Source organism: Lagenorhynchus albirostris, chromosome 18 (assembly GCF_949774975.1).
Source record: "Lagenorhynchus albirostris chromosome 18, mLagAlb1.1, whole genome shotgun sequence".
Classification (NCBI taxonomy): Eukaryota; Metazoa; Chordata; class Mammalia; order Artiodactyla; family Delphinidae; genus Lagenorhynchus; species Lagenorhynchus albirostris.
This window is the reverse complement of record NC_083112.1, coordinates 70,470,176-70,488,188: the sequence shown is the minus strand read 5'-3', so window position 1 is coordinate 70,488,188 and position 18,013 is coordinate 70,470,176. Positions and strand designations below refer to the sequence as shown.

General features: G+C 45.8%; 2 protein-coding genes and 1 long non-coding RNA gene across 11 annotated transcripts in view; 1 reads left to right on the top strand and 2 right to left on the bottom strand.

Moving 5' to 3' along the window:
* Positions 1–2,857: 2,857 nt before the first annotated feature.
* METTL21C (methyltransferase 21C, AARS1 lysine) lies at positions 2,858–13,021 on the top strand. 3 transcript variants are annotated; one of them, XM_060128907.1, is made up of 6 exons: positions 2,858–2,934; positions 3,447–3,603; positions 4,848–5,064; positions 8,120–8,271; positions 11,123–11,240; positions 12,359–13,021. In XM_060128907.1, the coding sequence occupies exons 3-6, from the start codon at positions 4,956–4,958 to the stop codon at positions 12,751–12,753; spliced, it is 774 nt and encodes a 257-aa protein (XP_059984890.1). In that variant the 5' UTR covers positions 2,858–2,934; positions 3,447–3,603; positions 4,848–4,955; the 3' UTR covers positions 12,754–13,021. The 3 variants fall into 3 exon arrangements, with proteins under 3 accessions (XP_059984890.1, XP_059984892.1, XP_059984891.1); XM_060128909.1 differs by lacking the exon at positions 3,447–3,603 and having other exon boundaries at positions 2,860–2,934; XM_060128908.1 differs by lacking the exon at positions 2,858–2,934 and having other exon boundaries at positions 3,442–3,603.
* On the bottom strand, positions 5,885–7,392 carry LOC132508610 (uncharacterized). Of its 2 annotated transcripts, none has more exons than XR_009536703.1 (3): positions 7,176–7,392; positions 6,213–6,467; positions 5,885–6,103 (listed from the first exon to the last, which is right to left on the bottom strand). It is a non-coding gene; the product is annotated as an uncharacterized LOC132508610 (long non-coding RNA). The 2 variants fall into 2 exon arrangements; XR_009536704.1 differs by having other exon boundaries at positions 7,182–7,392.
* Positions 13,022–15,623: 2,602 nt separating the features above from the next.
* Positions 15,624–18,013, bottom strand: part of TPP2 (tripeptidyl peptidase 2) — a 68,119-nt gene continuing 65,729 nt past the window's right edge. For all 6 annotated transcript variants that reach the window (XR_009536713.1, XM_060128953.1, XM_060128954.1 and 3 more), the window contains one exon: positions 15,624–16,559. Coding sequence is in view for 5 of the 6 variants with exons in the window: in XM_060128953.1 (XP_059984936.1) it covers positions 16,470–16,559 (90 nt within the window). In the remaining variant the exon portion in view is untranslated. The remainder of the gene's footprint in view (positions 16,560–18,013) is intronic.

The window sequence follows — 18,013 nt, the reverse complement described above, 5'->3', positions numbered from 1 at the left end:
AGATGTATAAAACTTCGCTTCTTACCGTGGGAAGAGGACTGCTACCATCTCACATCCTTCGGACACATTAGGGCGCTCCATCTCCTGTCTCTGCGTCTGTGCCGATGTGTTGGTATAAAGACAGCCCAGAAACCCTCTGGACCTGGAGTAGAATAGCTCTGAGGTCTGTATTTTGCCTCATTTCCAAGTCTTCCCCCACGGGATTAAATCTTTTATCACCCTCTGCGGTAGGTCTTGCTTCATAAACACCCATTGCTGGTGGCCTCCCTTGCCCTGGATTATTCTCCCCCTTCTTCACTTCCCCAAATAAAATATTTTCTCTCAAATCCTTGTCTCTGGGTCTGGTTCTGGGAGAAACCAGACAAAGCCAGGGGCTGCAGTGTTGGATCTCTGTGAGGATGTGGCTCAGAGCCTGGCGTGTCTGAGCCACTCTGTGAATGCCAACCCACCCATTTTATGGATGAGGACCCTGACACGGAGGCGGCAGGAATCAGCCTGCTGGTAGATGGTATTTGCAGGATGGCAATTAGAATTTACCCTGCATCCAACTCCTACCCATTGCCTAGACTGGGGTTCTCAGCCTGGGCCCTGCTGACTTTTGGGCTGGTTCTTTGCTGGGGGCAGTGGAGGGAGGTTGTCCTGTGTAGAACGTCCGGCAGCATCCCCACCTCTCTGTACTAGGTGCAAATAGCACCCTCCCCCAGCGGTGACAAGCAAAAATTGCCAGATTGTCTCCAAATAGCCAAACAGCCGTGCAGGGAGGGAGGATTCCCCCTCATTGAGGACCACCAGTGAGAGAGCTGGAAGAAAGCCCGGTGATACCTCGGAGTCCACACTGATGGAGATATGCAGAGTGGCGGCATGTACGCAGCCTTCTCCTTGACCCTGCATAAACCTTTATCCAGTCTTGCATCCTCTGACTCTAAATCTGGCCCACTTTCCATCCTGCTAGGCTCCCCGAGACCAACTGTTCCATTGCTCGGCTCGTTACAAAATTCTTTCCTGTTGCACCCAAATCTGCCTCCTGGGAAATTACTTCATCAGCGTGCCCTGCGGAGCCCGGCAGGAGGCTAATCCCTCCTCGTGGACCGGCACTTCAACTATGGGAAAACAACCCACACGTCCCCTGCCCTATAGATGGACACCTACTGCGTGCCCGTGCTATAGACACGCCGGGAACAGTTGTCAGACGGGGAGTTCGAAGTCCTAGACTCCTTCTTCGATCTTGCAAAAGAACTTCCAAGAGCCCAGAGTCTATGTACTTTAAAGCTTGCAGTTAACTGTGAGGTACCCTGACCACAGCGCAGTGTTTAGGAACCTCGGACTAACTCATTCCAGCTCCGGGCAGTAGAGTTCTGATTCGTTTCCTAAAGCAGCTACCGAAAAGATGGTTTTTGAAGAAAGTATTGAAAAGAAACTCTTAAAATAATAGACTAGTCCATACTAGGTCAAGAGAGATACATATTTCTATCCAGTTTCATTTTCAGCCAAATAGTTTTGATAAGGTTTATACAAAAAAGCCCAGATGTTGACACCCAAAAATGTTGGTTCAGTTTCCTTCCCCAGGTAGTGGGATTAAAGGAGATTCAGAACATTTTTCTCCTTGGTTCTTTTCTTCATTTTAAGGCATGTAGAATAAACGTGTGTGTGTGTGTGTGTGTGTGTGTGTGTGTGTGTGTGTGTGTGTGTGTGTGTATATATATTCGTATAAATTGCGATCAGTTTTTGAGTTATTTATTAAATTGTAATGATGACCATCTTTTTGCTGTTTCTTAAAGGGATGATGACACCTGGTGGAAATAAGTCACAGGAGAGCAGGGTCAGTCACAGGACTGGACCATCTGGGGAATAAGAAAGTATTTGAATGACAGGCTTGGAAAAGACTGCAGGTCACCTCCCTTCATTTAAGGGAGTGAGAACGAGGATAGTCATGGGACCACAGCGTGTCCAGATGAAGATCCGGAGTTAAAAGAAATGGACTAAAGAACAAAAGTGACAGCAGAGAAGAGATTTCCAAAGATGAGTAAAGAAATAAATAAAAATAGGCTCATATCTACTCAAGCTAAGTCGCTCACTCAGCTCACTGGGTAAGCGTAGTCCCTCATAAATGTGAAGGATTATTCAATTCTCATTTGCCTAAGCCTTTAATTTACATGCCCTATATTCTATTTTAAGGGTTTCCAGTCTTCCCAAACGAGCACATGATTTTCCTCCTTCCTTTTTAACTGCTCCTTATTCAATGAAATTAATGACAATGGCTGGCTTTTTTCTGGGAAGAGTTTTCTGATTTCCTGTTCACTGTTGCCCCAACTAACTTTACCCCTTACGCAACTTTAAGCCTTTGACACACATCCCTTCTTGTGGATAGATGTTCTCTCGTCCTCCTCTCAGCAGAGTCTTAATGTTATTTCTGGCTGCTGGAATCAGGGTCCAGGACAGAGGCCACGTCAGTCGTGCCCCTCCCTTCAGCCACAGGAGTTGGGCTGATAAGCACCCAGCTTCCAGGTTTGTACAAAACCCCACCTGTGCACCCGCCCACTCCTTTTTAAAATGAAACGTAAGTCTACATTTCAAACCACATCACAGCCACTGGATACCACAGAGGACAGCCTCTATTCTGCTGGAATGATTTCTGGATCTTTTGAGAGTGATTCCATTTCATGTTGAAAGAAGTGTGTGTGTGTGTGTGTGTGTGTGTGTGTGTGTGTGTGTGTAAGACAGAAAACTGAGAACTGAGAAAGGGATAGAAAGAGAGAGAGTAATTCTAGCAAAGTAATGTGCATGGGTACTGGTGGGTAATGCTACCCTAAATAACTTGGACTTCCACTGGCTGGCTTTTGTTCATAAAATGCTAATCCTCTCAGGTGCAGACCTATATAAAACATTGGGGATTAAAGTCTGCACAGAAATCTCAAATCTCTTCTGCTGCATAAGGTAAAGATATGTTTAAACTAACCGTTCGAAATTATTTTGAGGGTACTAACAAGGAGTCCTTTTCAGAACTTCCCAATTCTTTATTAAATACTAACATATGATATAGATCATATGATGTGTTGAGCTAATAATGAACACTAGGTAGATTACTGTAGTTATTTTCTAGGTTGCTTTTTGGGGAAAAAAATTAATGTCTCACGTCAACTATAATGATGGGGGAGGGGAGTCATTTCATTTCACAAGGAAAAATACTACCTGTTATTGGAGTGAAAACAGGTCTCCTTTTCTTGCATGCAAAATGAAGAAGTGTCTAAATTTAATGCACAGAGTCCCGTGGTGCTGGGTGGGTGTCCTGTAAAGAGTGTTGTCTTGCCTGACTACTCTCTGGCTTTGAAGATGAGAATAAGTTAATACTGTTTGCGCAAGAGGCTTTGCACAGGTTATCTCACTTAATTCCTACGACCGTCATGTGAGGTCAGAATCACCATTATCTACATTTTCAACAAAATTAGCACATGGCAGAGCCAGCATTCAAATGCAGGGCCCTTCACCGCAGCGCTGAGACTTCCTCCCTGAAGATGCTCTGGGTACTCACCAACAACCAGTCAGCTGTCTTTTAGGGGAACAGTTCACTTCTGGAGTCGGGGGCACGTTGAAGAGAAGGAGCAAGTAAGTATCTGCAAGAGAAAAAAAAACTCCTTGAGTTGAAGAATTGGGGTAAATATTTGATTGTTTGATTCTAGAGCCAGTGAAAATGCTAAATTCCTTTTCACTGATTTGAAATGCTGTTGCACATTAATGTGAGAGGCACATGACCCCTCCAGGTGTGGAATAGTTAGTAATGGTGTGGCTGGTTGCTGTCCCCAGCTGGCCAAAACAATATGATGGGGCAACTCTGGTACATAAAAACAAATTAGGAAAACGATTTACGTTTTGTAAAAAAAAAGACTAGAAAACGTCACTGTGACAACTAAGCATTATGAGTCATTTCAGGGCAAACTCAGCCAGAAAACCCACCGCTGAAGCAAGGCAGCTCAAGCCGTGTCCCACCTCATGGTCAAGAACATAGATCCTGCAGCTGGACCTCCTGGGTTTGACTCCTGGCCCTGCCACTGGCCGGCTGCGTGCTCCTGGGCTGCTTTTGAATCTCTCTGTGCTTGAATTTCTCTCATCTGAGAAGAGGCATAATAATAGCATCCACTTCATAGGGTTTGTTGTGAGGATTAGATGAATCAATTCACTAAAAGCACAAGAACGGTGCTTGGCAAAAACACGCCAAGTCGCGCAGCGATGTCACGTGTTCTTGTTTGGAAGCTGATCAATGATCCCAACAGCCAGGTCCTGTTTTCTTCATCAGTAGTTTTCCTGAGCTGCACTAATCACTTTTGCTCTCCCGTTTCTCGCCCACAGCCCTAGGGGCTAGGTAGATCTCATCCTTCCCTTTTTTGCTGAGGAGGAAATGGTGTGGAGGGGATTAAGTGAGTTGCCAAGAGGAAGAGGGGGCAGCCGACCAGCCTCCCGGCTCTCAGCCCCCAGCGCTTTCTACTGTCTTGCGCTAAAGCCTCAGATGAGAAGGGAGCAGCCCCGCATTGGGGACAAATCCATGATGTCATTAACCCTGGATCCACAAGGTACCCTTAAAGATATGTACGTCTGGATCAGACCTTCTTCATGGAGATTCAGTTCCAAAAGCTCTTAGAAATACACCTTAGACTGCAGCAAGGCAGCACCTGTCTGGCTACAGTGGCTCTGCTTTTGCATTTCTCCAGGCGATGGAAAGGTGGGGTGATGATGTGTCAGGGTTTCCTTCCACTCTGCTCTGCAAAACCAGGATGGCAGCGCCCAGGGCGGCTGTTCTCCCCACCCCGCCCCCGCCCCGGGAAACTAAGCTGAAATGCAGGTGTTCTTTCCAGCTCAGCAGATGCTAAGGCGATAAGCTGCACCTTGCAGAGGCTCTGGGCGATTCAGACCCGGAGGAGCGCTCAGTCCAGGCCAGCTCTCTCCTCCCTGGCGGCTCTGGGATGGATGCGTGTCTGCGCTCAGGGCAGCAGCCCCAGTCCGTGGACGAGGTACCGAGACCCCCGGATGAGGAGGGTCTACAGACAGACGGCAGCAGCGGACCCCCGGGAGGTAACCTCCTTCCTCAGCTCCACATCTTCTCCCATCTTTCCCTGGCATGGCGTTTTGCAGTGAACCCCAGGCACAAGAATATCCATTTCCTTTTAACCCTACATCTTTTTCTTATCATGATGCTTAATAGAAAAATGCCTTTATGCAAGCAGAAGCATGACACTAAAGGTAATCCCTATGTTTTTATTATTTACCTATCAAAGACCAAAACTTTGTTTTATCCAAATCTAAGAGGGTTAGATTTTTGTAACAAGAACTTTTAAAAGAGAAATGAAATCTAGATTCCTTCCTGCTTTTCGCCAAAATGTATTCCTAGCAGCTGCGTCCTTCAGTGGATCAGTGTAAAGTCAAGTGTACTTTCCCATTATGACAACAGAACCCTTTAGTGTTGCTTTTCTGGGCAGGGAATCAGTAGTAAATAAACAACAGACATAACAAATGATGTCATAAGAGCCAAGATGTAACGTTCAAAACGTTAACAGTCAACAGTGGAAAATTATGTTCCAACTCTGTTAAACCAGGATGGTAATTCATTTTTCCTAAACTGTTTACATAAAAATGCAACTCTGCCTATCTTGAAAATCTGATGTCTCTAAAACTGTCAGACGAGCATAGATACAAGAATTGAAAATCATGTGCAATCAACATAAATTTCTTTTATCTTTGTAGCGTGGAAAAATGGTCTTATGGAGGACATTTATATGCCCATGTTTCTTTACAATGTCGATCTAGAGAGTACAACCATCAGCTTACGATCTGTCATCTTGTGAAAGGATGAGCCACTTAAAATCAGCACATAGACTTTTCCTACAGTCTTGAGAGAAAAGTTAGCCTTTATTTGTGGTTATTTGTGGGAAGAAGGGAGGAAGGAACGGTCTGGGTGATATCGAGGGGACGGAAGCTGGCAGGAGGTGGCCTGGGTCCCTGACGGTCTGGCTGCTCCAGTGATGAGAGGCTCAGAGGTAAGGAGGACAGCCCGGTACCCACTCCTCATTCCAGATGGCCTGTACCAGCTCCTGCATTTCAGGAATTTTGCGAGCTGATTGTTAAACATGGCCATTGTTAAAATTTAAGTCATACAAACGTACAATGAAATGGATTATGTAAAAGTAAAGGTATATGAAAAAACTTAGGTAATAAATACTCACGTCTCATCAGGAATTCTTTTCCTACATTTTACGATGACCTGTGCCCTTGAGGCTGTTGAGGGGTGTCGTATCCGTGTGGTAGAAATGCTTGTGGTGCTGAGCTGCTTCACCCCTTTCCTAGGGATGGCCACTGTGGGAGCGCTGTCACCATGGTGATGGCCAAATCCTGCACGTCAGTGCTTCCTCACCGCCCCCAGGCTGGTTGTTAAAGTTTCTGGGCACAAGATGGTCTGTTCCTCTACCTTCTTATTTTCTCTGAAACAGAACTCAGAGTCAGCCTGTCAGCCTATGGGAGAAGCTGGGTCCCCTTTGTTGAGTGATAAATTTCAGGTTCATGGTTTTAGATGTTGGTTGTTTCCCCTTATAAGAGGTGGGTGAGGACCAAAGGTCCTCTCCTCTCCCCACAGCCTCTCCTGGGGCACATGACAGGGAAGGATGACATCTCAGGACTTGGCCACTATTCATCAGCAGGTTCTTGCAAGCTCAAGGAAGTCCTGGGTTTCTGGAAGCTCGCCTTTGTGGTCAGGACAGAGAATTCTCCTTCCAGGAGACCAGAACCCACGGCTGAGAGCTGCAGGCGTCACTGTGCAAACTTACAAACTGGTCATTTGGCCCACACTGTGGTCAAAGACCACTTGGATACTTTTTTGTAAAATGCAACACAAATGAATTTCTGGAGGAACAACATGAAAAGAAGTACAAAGACATACACAATACAAGCTTTGGTTTTTCGTAATCAGATTCAACAGATATGGTCAAGTTGTTGTAAATGTTTCTAAGTGTTCACTCCACATTTCTGGACTCTTCTGGCTGTGACCCTGTTGCAAAGCGTTTGCAGAGCCGTGGCACAGAACCGTCCAGTGCGGGTGGAGATCAGTGAAACCTGAACTCTGAGGGGTGGACCCCTGATTAGGCTTCTTCAAAGGCCCCCTACCCCTCACCCTGCACTCACCCTGCACTCACCCTCACCTGCCTCCTTGAGTGCATATTTCTGGTTAGAGACCTTCAGATGTTCACTGAATGCTCCTTTCCACTAGTCCATCCCTGGTTACACATCCGCAGGCAGAGCTCAGGCAGCAAAGGCTGGTCTCATGCAAGTTCCCCCCCAGACTCCTCGCTGCCAACGCCTCTCCCCGAGGGTACCAGCAGCCCCCCGTCTTCTGCGCACGACCCCTCCGTGTGCTCAGGGTCCCCATTCTGACCTTATTACTCGCTGTTCTTTTTATGCTGAAACCCCCTGCGAAACCTTTGACATTCTGGGCTTCCATGATGTCAGCCCCGATCAGGTGCTCTTTTCCTCTCATTTTATATGACATCTGAGAGCTGCTTGAGTGGTCATGAGCGTAAAGGAGTATTTAAGGAAGAGTAATTTAATAGCTGGAGCTCATCTGACAACCTCCCCCAGGACTGCGGAGCTGGCTCGTCTTTGGGTGACCTGCACCTTTTGAGAAGCAGTTGTAGAAGGACTTAAGGAACATGTTCCAGCCAACATGTGGGAATGTTACATCACTTCAAGACCCAAAAATAGTCAGGTCCACGCTTGCCTCGGTCCTCCTTATGCAGATGGCTCATTCGTGCCATTCTGTGCGGTGGCCTAGCTTCCTCCTCTCACCAAAACAGAGGGAGGGATGGATCGACACCGCACTGTCTGCTCCTAGATCGAGGGAAGGGCCCAGGGCATCCTTTGGCATTTCGTCGTATGATAAAAATGTCCCATAGAAATGTTATGTCCCTGTCACCCCATATCATTCAGTTTGGGCTAGTTTGCAGCCACTGTCTCACTGATGGCATTCCCCCCTCTGTTTCTGGAAGATTGCTCAGTCTCTTCCCATCTGACTAACTGTACCGAGTGTAGATTTGCACTGGATCAACAAATAATGAAACCGATTTAATTTTCTGTCCCACAGATTCTAACAAGATAGAACCATCGCTTCAAAGCCTCCAGAAATTTGTTCCCATGAATTACGCCAGCTACACCCAGGAGTACTATTGGTTTGCAGGCAAGAGGATTGTCATTCAAGAATCGATCGAGAGTTACGGAGCGGTGGTGTGGCCAGGGGTGAGGGAGCTGTCACATTGGGGCGTCGGGGATTCTGGGGATGAGAACAGCAAATTTGTACAACTGTGGTGCCTTGGACGACTTGCCACGTGCTCTAACGTTCTGTGCTTCTCAAATTGAGGGTCCAAGGATGCCCCCCCAGGGGTGTTGCTGGTGTACCTAGATGCTGCAGAAACACGGCATCTTTCCTAAAAACAACGATTTTCCTCTATGCTATGTTTCTTGAGACATTATTTTCTCACATTAACATAAACTTGAGTATATTGGGAAGTAGGATGAAAAATTCATATGAATTGTTAAAAAATCAGAAGAAAAGTCTTTAGAGTTTAGATTTTGTAGTGGCCACCTTTGGGCCTCTCCCACAGACCTTCGGGTATTCACTCGCCTTCTACAGTGCGGCCAGTCCAGTGGAAACGCTTAGGAAGTGGTGCTTCATCTCATGCTCTCCCTGCAACAGTCCCCAGAGGATGGAGCTGAAATGGGGGAAAACACAGAATTCAGAGCCAGAAAACCTGCCATGTCCTGGCTGAGTGCACTGTTTCCCCTGGCGCGGCGCAGTGCAGAACCAGGCTGGGACGATGGACCTCGGAGGCCAGCACCTTCGTTCTTTCCACTGCAGAGGTTCTCAGCCTGTGCTTGGAGGGGCTCCAGATCAGAACTGTTAGCTTAGATGGGAATCCTCCTGGGTTCCTGTTAAATGCCCCACTGTTAGCTTAGATGGGAATCCTCCTGGGTTCTTGTTAAATGCAGACTCTGATTCAGGAGGTCAGGCTGGGGGAGGTGGACTGGGGCTGCATTTCTGACTCACTCCCGGGTGACGCAGACCTGCTGGCCCGCTGCGTGGCTGTGATCAGAGGTTCCTTGGAGCGCCCTTTGCAGTCTGGGTACCAGTGATGGGGGAGATGGAGCGGGGGGGCAGGGGAGGGACAGCCAAGGGCTCCAGGCTCTTAGAGCTGCCCCCTCACTGACCCCAGCCAAGGAAGCTCGATTTTTACCCGTTATGCTTAATGTAAGTATGATTTCCTTCAGCTGAATGTTTTTCTTTGGCTTAACAAGTTTGAAACCAGCAAGCGCCTCTCCACAGCTTCCTACTGTATTTGGCAAACAGACACCCAGAGCTGGGTGATCAGAAATCAGGAGTGGAAAAAGATGATTTGTCCACTGGACTGTTTTATTCTTAATAAGGTCTCAGCCTTTCATGCACCAAACCCTGGCCCTTCTCGGGACCTCAGTTTTCTGAAGGCGGCAGAAGGATCCGTATCGTGTGGGGAAGCACCCTCACCCTTTCCTTGTGCGACTTCAAGAGCAGCTGTGAGAGATGACTTTTCGGAGTTTGCTAATAGGACTAAGAAGCGGGGGAGTGTCTGCTGAAAGATGTAGCTGTTCCCGAGAGAAGATCCGTCCCCAGATGGCATCCACCGGGCCAGCCTGTCACAGGGCAGGGCCCTTCAGGAAGGACGCCTACAGCCACCCCTTCAGGAACTCCTCAGAGCACACGTCTTGGTGGCTCTGGGTGACACTCTTCCAAATCCTGAAATCCCACACAGTGAATAATGCTCCTTTCTCCTCAAGAACCGAAGAAGGCCTTTCCTCAAAACTGCCGTCCCCAGCTCTGGAGCTCCTTGCCACGGGCTGGATGCCAGTGCCACCCCGCACCCGTGCCGTCCCGCCTGTCCCCCTCTCACTCATCCTCCAGCGCCCAGGGCCCCTTGACGCCCCTTACCTCCCTACCGTGCCATTGGGAATTAGTTTCCGTCCTCCCCCCACCCCCGTCCCTGGCCCCCGAGTCCCTTGAGAGGAGCTGGGGAGGAAAGGGAGGGACCCACGGGCTCGGAGCTGCCACCAACCCTGGCGCAGGCCATCGTGAGCGCGGCTGTCTCATATGATCCAGGCCGCCCCCTACTCCAGCCTGGGCCCCAGACAGAAAGTGAGTCACAGCGAGCCCAGAGCACCTGCACGAAGACAAGGGCTAAAGGTGTGTGCAAACGAGAGCGTTCACGTTGCCTTTTCAGCGCAGGGTTGCAGGGTTCGCATTCCCAACTCCGGTAACGCCCTCACGCCTAGTAACTCTCTCCAGTCCCTCTAGTCCGCGACATCACCAGCCGACGCCCATTGGCTCACGTGGGAAGGGACCTTGATTTTCTGTACAGAAATCGATCTAAATTTTCTTTTTTTTTTTTTTTACTGTGTAAAGGATGTAACCTCCTTGCTGCTACCCCCCAAAGTGTGGCCAGCGGCACTGGCATTAGCTGGTGGCTTGTTAGAAATGCAGCCTTGAGCTCCATCAGCCCTACCACACGTGGCCAGGGCGTCTTTCACCAGGCCCCAGGTGACCTACATGTGCGCTAGGGTTTGGGAAGCACTGCCCAGCCAGTCGAGCGTTTCTTAGATGAACTGCTTTAAGAGAAAAATTCCTACGCAGTTGTTCAGTGCAGCAGGCAAAGTCCAGAGCAACCTGAACGCTGGTGGAGTCAGCAGGGAGGGGATGGAGCTGCTTACAGCGCAAGTCTTACAGCAGGTGGAGGCCCGACACGACGTAAGCAAGGGCTTGCTGCCCTGCGGCCCCTTGTCTCCTGGTTCTGGAAGAGCTGAGCTGACCTTCCTGTTCCTGGAGGCTGGCCAAGGGTCTTCTGGTACAGGCGCTTTCACAAGTCTGTCTCCCTAGTTCCTCTGATGCATGTTACAGCGTTCATATTCCAGAGGTCAAAACACGCCGTTGCACATATATTTTGATTCTTGTGAGCCCCCAGTAAGCTGAAACTCTTTAACATGTCTTTGAGTATTTAACTTGCGGTGGGGAACAGGGTCCTCGGTTTCCAGTGTCCAGGTGACAACTGTGAATGTTTTTCAGGCCATGGCTTTGTGCCAGTATTTGGAGGAACACGCAGAGGACCTCGGTCTCCAAGGAGCTAAGATGCTCGAAATCGGTGCTGGACCAGGCCTCGTTTCCATCGTGGCCAGTATTCTAGGTTTGTCTGTCTATTCTCGGCCTTGTTTCAAAAGATGGTTACGGTGACAACAGTGATAATAACCACTTACTACTGTGTGACGGGCTGTGGTTTAGGTGCTTGGCCGTGATCGCACTCACTGAATCTACCCAGATGTCCAGGCTAGAATGACTGCTGTTATCCGGAGATAAGATAACTGTGCCTTAGAGGCTAACTCGTCCAATCCATTGATTATTAGCACGTGAGAAAGTTGAAATTCTGAAGGTGTGACTCTTGAATTCCTGTTGTAAACAGCTCTGTTATGCTGTCCCCTGCTTTTCAGTGCAACTATTAACAACTGATGTTTTGGAAAAAAACAAAAAATAAGTGAGTGAATCCAAGGTGAAGACAGATTTATACCCAAAATGCCAGTTGTGAGTCCTGGGAGCTGGGCAAGAGGCGGGTATGTGTGGCCTACTTCAGCCTACACTATTACAGATCTTCTTCTATCAAAACCAATCTGGAATTATGATTTTGTGAACCTTTATCACTAGCATTAAAATGCCTAAAAATTAACTTAATGCATTTAGTAGGGGGGAGAGTCATTCAAATTAGATCATCCCTTAGGAAAGAAAACTAGGTGCTGACACCTCACGTAAGAGAAAACCAAAATCTTCAGATAAAGACAGTTTGGGAAGGAAAAACATTATAAATGATGACAGTAACCAAACGCTAAGAATCTTGGTATGTTTAGTTAATTATTCTGAAATCTCTCAAAACTGCACTGCCGTTTAACTTAGTTTCTTAAAAGACAGGAACGTTATTCTATTTCAATGGTTCTTCACCAAAGGTGATTTTTGCCCCATGAAGGACATTTGGCAGTGTCGGGGGACGTTTTTGATCAGCACAACTTGGGGTTTGGGTGGGGAGGTGCTACTTGCATCTTGTGGATGGAGACCAGGGACCCTGCTAAACATCTTACAGGGCACAGGGCAGGGTCCCCCAGCAGAATTATCCAGCCCATATGGACATAGGTGAGAAGGGCCCTGGTCCAGGGCCAAGGTGAGAAGCCCAGTTCGATTTCTCCCTGAGAGTATATGTACCCTGTGGCTGCCCGAATGTTCCAGGTAATTCGTACAAGTTTCCTCTTTCTCTCTTAGGAGCTCAAGTCACAGCAACGGATTTGCCTGACGTCCTAGGGAACCTTCAATACAATCTTTTAAGGAACACACGAAACCATACAGCACATCTGCCTGAAGTGAAAGAGCTGGTGTGGGGAGAGGGCCTGGAACAGAACTTCCCCAAGTCCACATGTTACTATGATTACTTGCTGGCTTCTGACGTGGTCTACCACCATTACTTCCTGGACAAGCTGCTTGCCACCATGGCGTACCTCTGCCAGCCGGGAACGGTGTTGCTTTGGGCAAACAAGTTCAGATTCAGCACCGATTATGAATTTTTAGATAAATTCAAGCAGGTTTTTGACACAACACTCTTGGCTGAATTTCAAGAGTCATCAATCAAACTTTTTAAAGGAGTGCTAAAATGGGACTAAATTAAACAAGATACCTTTCGAAACATGAGTGTGTCTTTTGAACAGTGTTAGAAATTTTATAAGATTGCAAAGGTAGTGCACGGAAACAACTTGTATAACTAGAATAAACATAATATTACAGCAACTCTCCAAAGCAAGCAGTTTAGGATCATCTGCTTCATCTAAATACACACAACCAACATGAAAACATGAAAGTAGCTCTGTTGGCTTCTGAGAGTCTCAATTAAGTGTTAAATAAATTTTACACAAATAAATTAACAAACAAGTGGATTTCCCCTCGTTATTTCTGCTGGAAAGCATGGTTTTAAACCTGTCAATATACTTTTGTCACTTGCTTTTTGAAAATAAGCTTGACAGGGTCCGTGTATCTTAATCGGAAGAGTCTACTTTGTACAGATTTTAACTGTAGCAAAGGGAGAGGATAAAGAGTAATGGAAAACAAGTTCTAGGCTTTACACTGATTAAAACTGAAAAATACGGAAACAGTGCTGGAATGAGAAAACGGATGTCACCTCAGGGGCCCAGAACTAGTGCTGAGCACACACTCTGCACCAGCCCTAGTGCTTCCTTCAGAAGTTAAGTTATTTTATCCAGCTCTTTCTGTTTTCAGTGGTGTGGTGCAGACATTGGTCACCATTACCTGAAGTAGGAAAACTGTCCCGACTTTTAAAAGAATTTGAAAAAGAATAGATACATGTATAACAGAATCACTTTGCTGTCCACCTGAAACTATCACAACACTGGTAATCAACTCTACTCCAGTATATAATAAAAAGTTAAAGAAAAAAAAAGAATCCACTTTATAATAAAAAAATAAAGAACCATTTTGTCTCCTGTATCAATCACACAGAAACGTCATAGTTTTGCCGGGGATGGCTTCTCCTGGAACGTATGTGTCGGCATGGAGGCACAGAATAATCTAGCCTGAAAGCAGGGCTGACAAGGCAGCTTGGCGTCACTGCCCCAGATCCCGGCATCACTCACCACGGGTACCACTGATGGACCAACCTTTCTAGGAATCACAGTTCAAAGCAGACTTTGCCAGTGTGTGGCTGTATCTCTAATTTCCACAGCAAACTTAATAATCTTCATTCTAAAATTTCATTATCTGAGAAAGACTTACACCCCACTGAAAGAGAGAAGTAGTAATTACGGATAGAAAAGTCCTTGTTACAACAGAGAGCCGGATGTGGCTCATAGATTAAAAAAAAAAAAATTGCCTGTGAACTTTCACGATGTACTGCACATCCTATTAAAAAGCGCTGTTATTCACCACCTCCCCCTGCAGACATGTATCTCACTCTACTGCTTCTCACTACCAGTCAGGACTGTGAGTACATCCAAAACCCACCATGAACTTAACTTCTCCTTCCACGTTAAAAAATATAGCGAAAAGACCAAACCCTGAAGAATAAAGTGAGAAATTAGCGAAATGCAACAATGGTGATTTTCTGGTATTTGAAGGATACCGGAATTTACTGTACCTTGACATAACTCAGAAGGTAGTACTTCAAAATCAATCTATTACTAGGAAGTTTCTAACCTTAAAATTACACTAAAATTGGATACTAAAAGGCATGTTCTAAAAAAAGGTGTCATTTCAGTGAAACTGGTAAGTTTTTGTCAGTGAAAAAGCACCTCCGAAAATTCTCTCCTCCGTTAAAGTCATGAGAAAACTGACAAAAATTCTCAGAAGCATGTAGCAATCTTAACCAAAGGCATGTAGCAATCTGAAGCATGTTCACTCAAAACGGCTGAACCTCAGCTAAGACAGCAGTGTGCTTTGTGACGTTTTCAATGGCCCTGTCCCCATGCCATCTCCCGCTCCACGGCAGCCTTGAAAACCAGCAGCCTGGCAATCCCTGGAGACTGTTCCCCAGAAAACACCACGTGCAAGGCCGTCTTTGACTGGACTCAGATCTCTCGCAGGCTGAGAAGCCTTTCCCCAGGGGTTTGTCTAGAGGATTACAGGCAACTGTACAATTTTGCGGCTGCCTTAGATGATGGCTAACCGTTGGGACTAATTAAAAAGCCTAAAGGGAAAGGCTGGGAAATGTCCAGAGGGGCTCAGAAAGCTGTCATATTCCTGGGTACCAGCCACGCACATCGCGGGGCTGAATGCATCCTCGGGGAGGACCTGGGGAGGACCCAAGCGCTCACCCCTGGCTGACCCTGAGGCTCTGTGCTGCAGGTAGTACTATCAGAGATGCCAAACCCGGTGGTAAAACACGTTCTCTAATTAACAGCCAGCCAGCAGCACGACCCTGGGGAGCCACCCTACCCCTTCTGAGCATCTCAATTCCCTGACTGGATTGAACCTGTCCATGCGTAGGTGAAAGCATGTGTTTGTCAGAGAACATGCATGCAGTTGTTCATGGGTGCACTTTAGACTCTAGATGGCTCAGAAACTGTGCAAAATGTCTGCGTGCATATGTGCACTTTTTCATAAAGGGTCTAACGTCTTCATCAGATAAAGGAGCCAATTACTCAAAAAACAGTCACGAATGACTAAGGCCAGATCTCTGGTAGGCCTTTTACAGTAGTAAATTCTAAGGGAAGATTTAAAAACCATACACACACAAACATATTTGCTATAAGACAGTAGAGGCCTTTTAATATTGTCTACGTGTGCTTATTTTACGGAGGAAGGATGAAAGAAGTATAGTAGCCAGAGAGATAAAAATAAAAAATTAAACCTACACAAAAGTTAATCACATAATAAGATTCGGAAATATATTCAAATAATTGCAAGCCTATAAGAAACATTATAAATTATTTCATGTTGAATTTTTTGTCTATGGATTTAATGTATTATTCATTTCTGTTCTAACCCCAAATTTTATTTATGAAAAATTAAGACCAACTTTAAGAACCTTCAATATTCACTTTTATTATTTATAAAAAAATTAAGGTATGAGAGTGCATATGGTGTACTGCGATCTTGGGTTTGCACATTTATTCACGTGTTTACATTATTTCAACTTTAATAAACATACCATATATGTATCTTTACAATACCTGATACAGATTTAAGCTGTCTGGCACTTATACATGTATTATTAGTTCATTCTGATGCTCTGCATGTCAAGAAGATGTTAAAAATGATTGGCCTGAAATAACTCCAAGATGAAGACTGATTGAAGCAGTTATGCTCCAGCGTTTGCCACAAATTTATTTGTGCCGGTTTTATTTTCTCCCCTTAATTGAATGTAAACGTTTGCCAAAAAAAAAAAAAAAAAAAAAAATCTGGAAATGAAGTTCTGTTACTTTTTAGTCTAATAAATAATTTTAGCTACGCTTAATGTAGCTTTTTTAAGGCCTTCATACAATTGAAAAAAATTAAAGTCGCGCATGTTAAAACCCTGTTCATTTATAAAATAAAAAATAGAATTTTATAGGTTTGCAGTTAAAAGTTACTGTTCAAAACCTCTCATGCATGTAACAGCTGCAACCCAACTGAAAGTCCTTGGTGCTGGCAGCCAGGGCACAGCCCGCTGCCAACAATGTGAGGCATTAAGAAAACACCATGATGTCAGAGGTCTAGATTTACATGTATTAAGCCACACGCCAGCAAATTCTCTGATAAATACACATCATTTTAATAATCAGTATTTGATAGCAGATGAAAACATGCATTAGACTAAAAATGCCACAAATTTGTTTTTATATCCATTCACTATAAAACTTTTTTAAAATTTAAAGTCTTGGTTCCTATTTTAGAATACAGAGTAATCAGGAGGATACATGATGGGGAGCCAGTTTTCGGTAAAAGACGCACAATGGGTCCATCCAAGCAGCTTCATCAGCTGTAATAAAACACACACAATTATTAAAGAACAGATGTTTCAGGCTCAGCATTTAGGGTAAATTCTGTATTAAATATTTAGTCGTAATAAAGAAGCAGCAGGTAGAACTTTCCTTCCATCAACTCACCCACAACCTTCCTTCCGCCCGACCCGCCTATCCTGGCGATTATCATCACCCCTGCCAACCCTCCTGCCTTCCCTCCCTCTGTCCTCCTGGCTTCCCATCGACTTGACATGACTGGCTCCTTTCCTTCCGACCACCCTAGTTTCCTTTCCCTCACTCTTCCTGAGTGCTACGGTAGTCAAACACTGTTCTAGGCATTAGGAAAAAGCACTGAACTCACTTCCCACTTTCAGGAAACTTAAGTTCTATGCAGGAAAGCCAAACAGAAAGTCAGCAAGCTAATGAACAGATAATAAATAAGTAAATAATAAGAAATGTATCAGGTATATAGTAAAAATAAAACTTGCTATAATACAGACTGGGAAGTGAGATGGTCAAGAAAGGGATCTCTGAGGTGACACTTAAGCTGAAATCTGAGTGACAAGAAGAAACCTACTCTGTGAAAATCTGGGGAAGAGCTCTCCATGCAGCTGGAAGAGCTGGGTCCTCGAGAGGGAAAGGGTGCGCTGTGTCAGCCAAGCAGAGAGGAGGCTGGGACGGCAGAAGCAGAGTGAGGACGCGGGAGTGTGATATGAGATGCAGCTGGAGAGGCCGCTGGCAGGGGCCAGACCACACGGGCCTTACAGGCCACGGGGAGGAGTTTGGATTTTACTCTAAATGTGACGGAGCTTCACCAGGAGGGGTCTAAAGCCATCTTTTCCGGCTGCTGTGTGGAGAACAGACAGCAGGCGAGCAGAGTGGAGGGGAGACAAGTTATGAAACATCCCCTGGTGTGAGCATCTGGGTGGATCGCGGGCTTCACAAATGTAAGAGCTCAGTTCACAGCCTACGTGATGAGAAGACATTAAGTTCCAGAAAGAGCTCTCTCAGCCTCCTCAAAGATCTGAAGAAGTGAATTTGAAATGTCTTACAATTTGAACTGACAGAAAAGGTCTGAGAGTAAAGATAACCTATAGTGTGCTCTAATTACCAGAAATTGCCCCAGGAACCTACAGGTGAGTTTTACGTCCAAAGAATACCTTCAATATGAAGACCAGACCCTCGGCCGCCTTTGGCAGGACCAGCGTACCCCAACCTCCATATACCCTTTAAGCATAAACCAACTATACGTGTACAAAGACAAGGCTAGGCTGAAACAATTTCTTGGGGTTCAGTGAGTTCTTACAGTTGACACTTAATTTGTGCAGAGAGCTCAACCACAGAACTTCCCTGCATATAATACATGGTAAAATAAAAAATGGCCTATCGTGTCAAATGAAGAATAAAATCAAACATAAACTCTAGAAGTTCAACTGTTTTAGAACTGAGCCAACACGTATTTAAAAGAAAT

Coding starts and splice junctions, on each gene's coding strand:
- METTL21C (XM_060128907.1), top strand. CDS start 4,956: ATGGATGCGTGTCTGCGCTCAGGGCAGCAGCCCCAGTCCGTGGACGAG. Junction 8,272..11,122: donor GAGCGGTGGTGTGGCCAGGG/GTGAGGGAGCTG, acceptor AATGTTTTTCAG/GCCATGGCTTTGTGCCAGTA. Junction 11,241..12,358: donor CATCGTGGCCAGTATTCTAG/GTTTGTCTGTCT, acceptor TTTCTCTCTTAG/GAGCTCAAGTCACAGCAACG.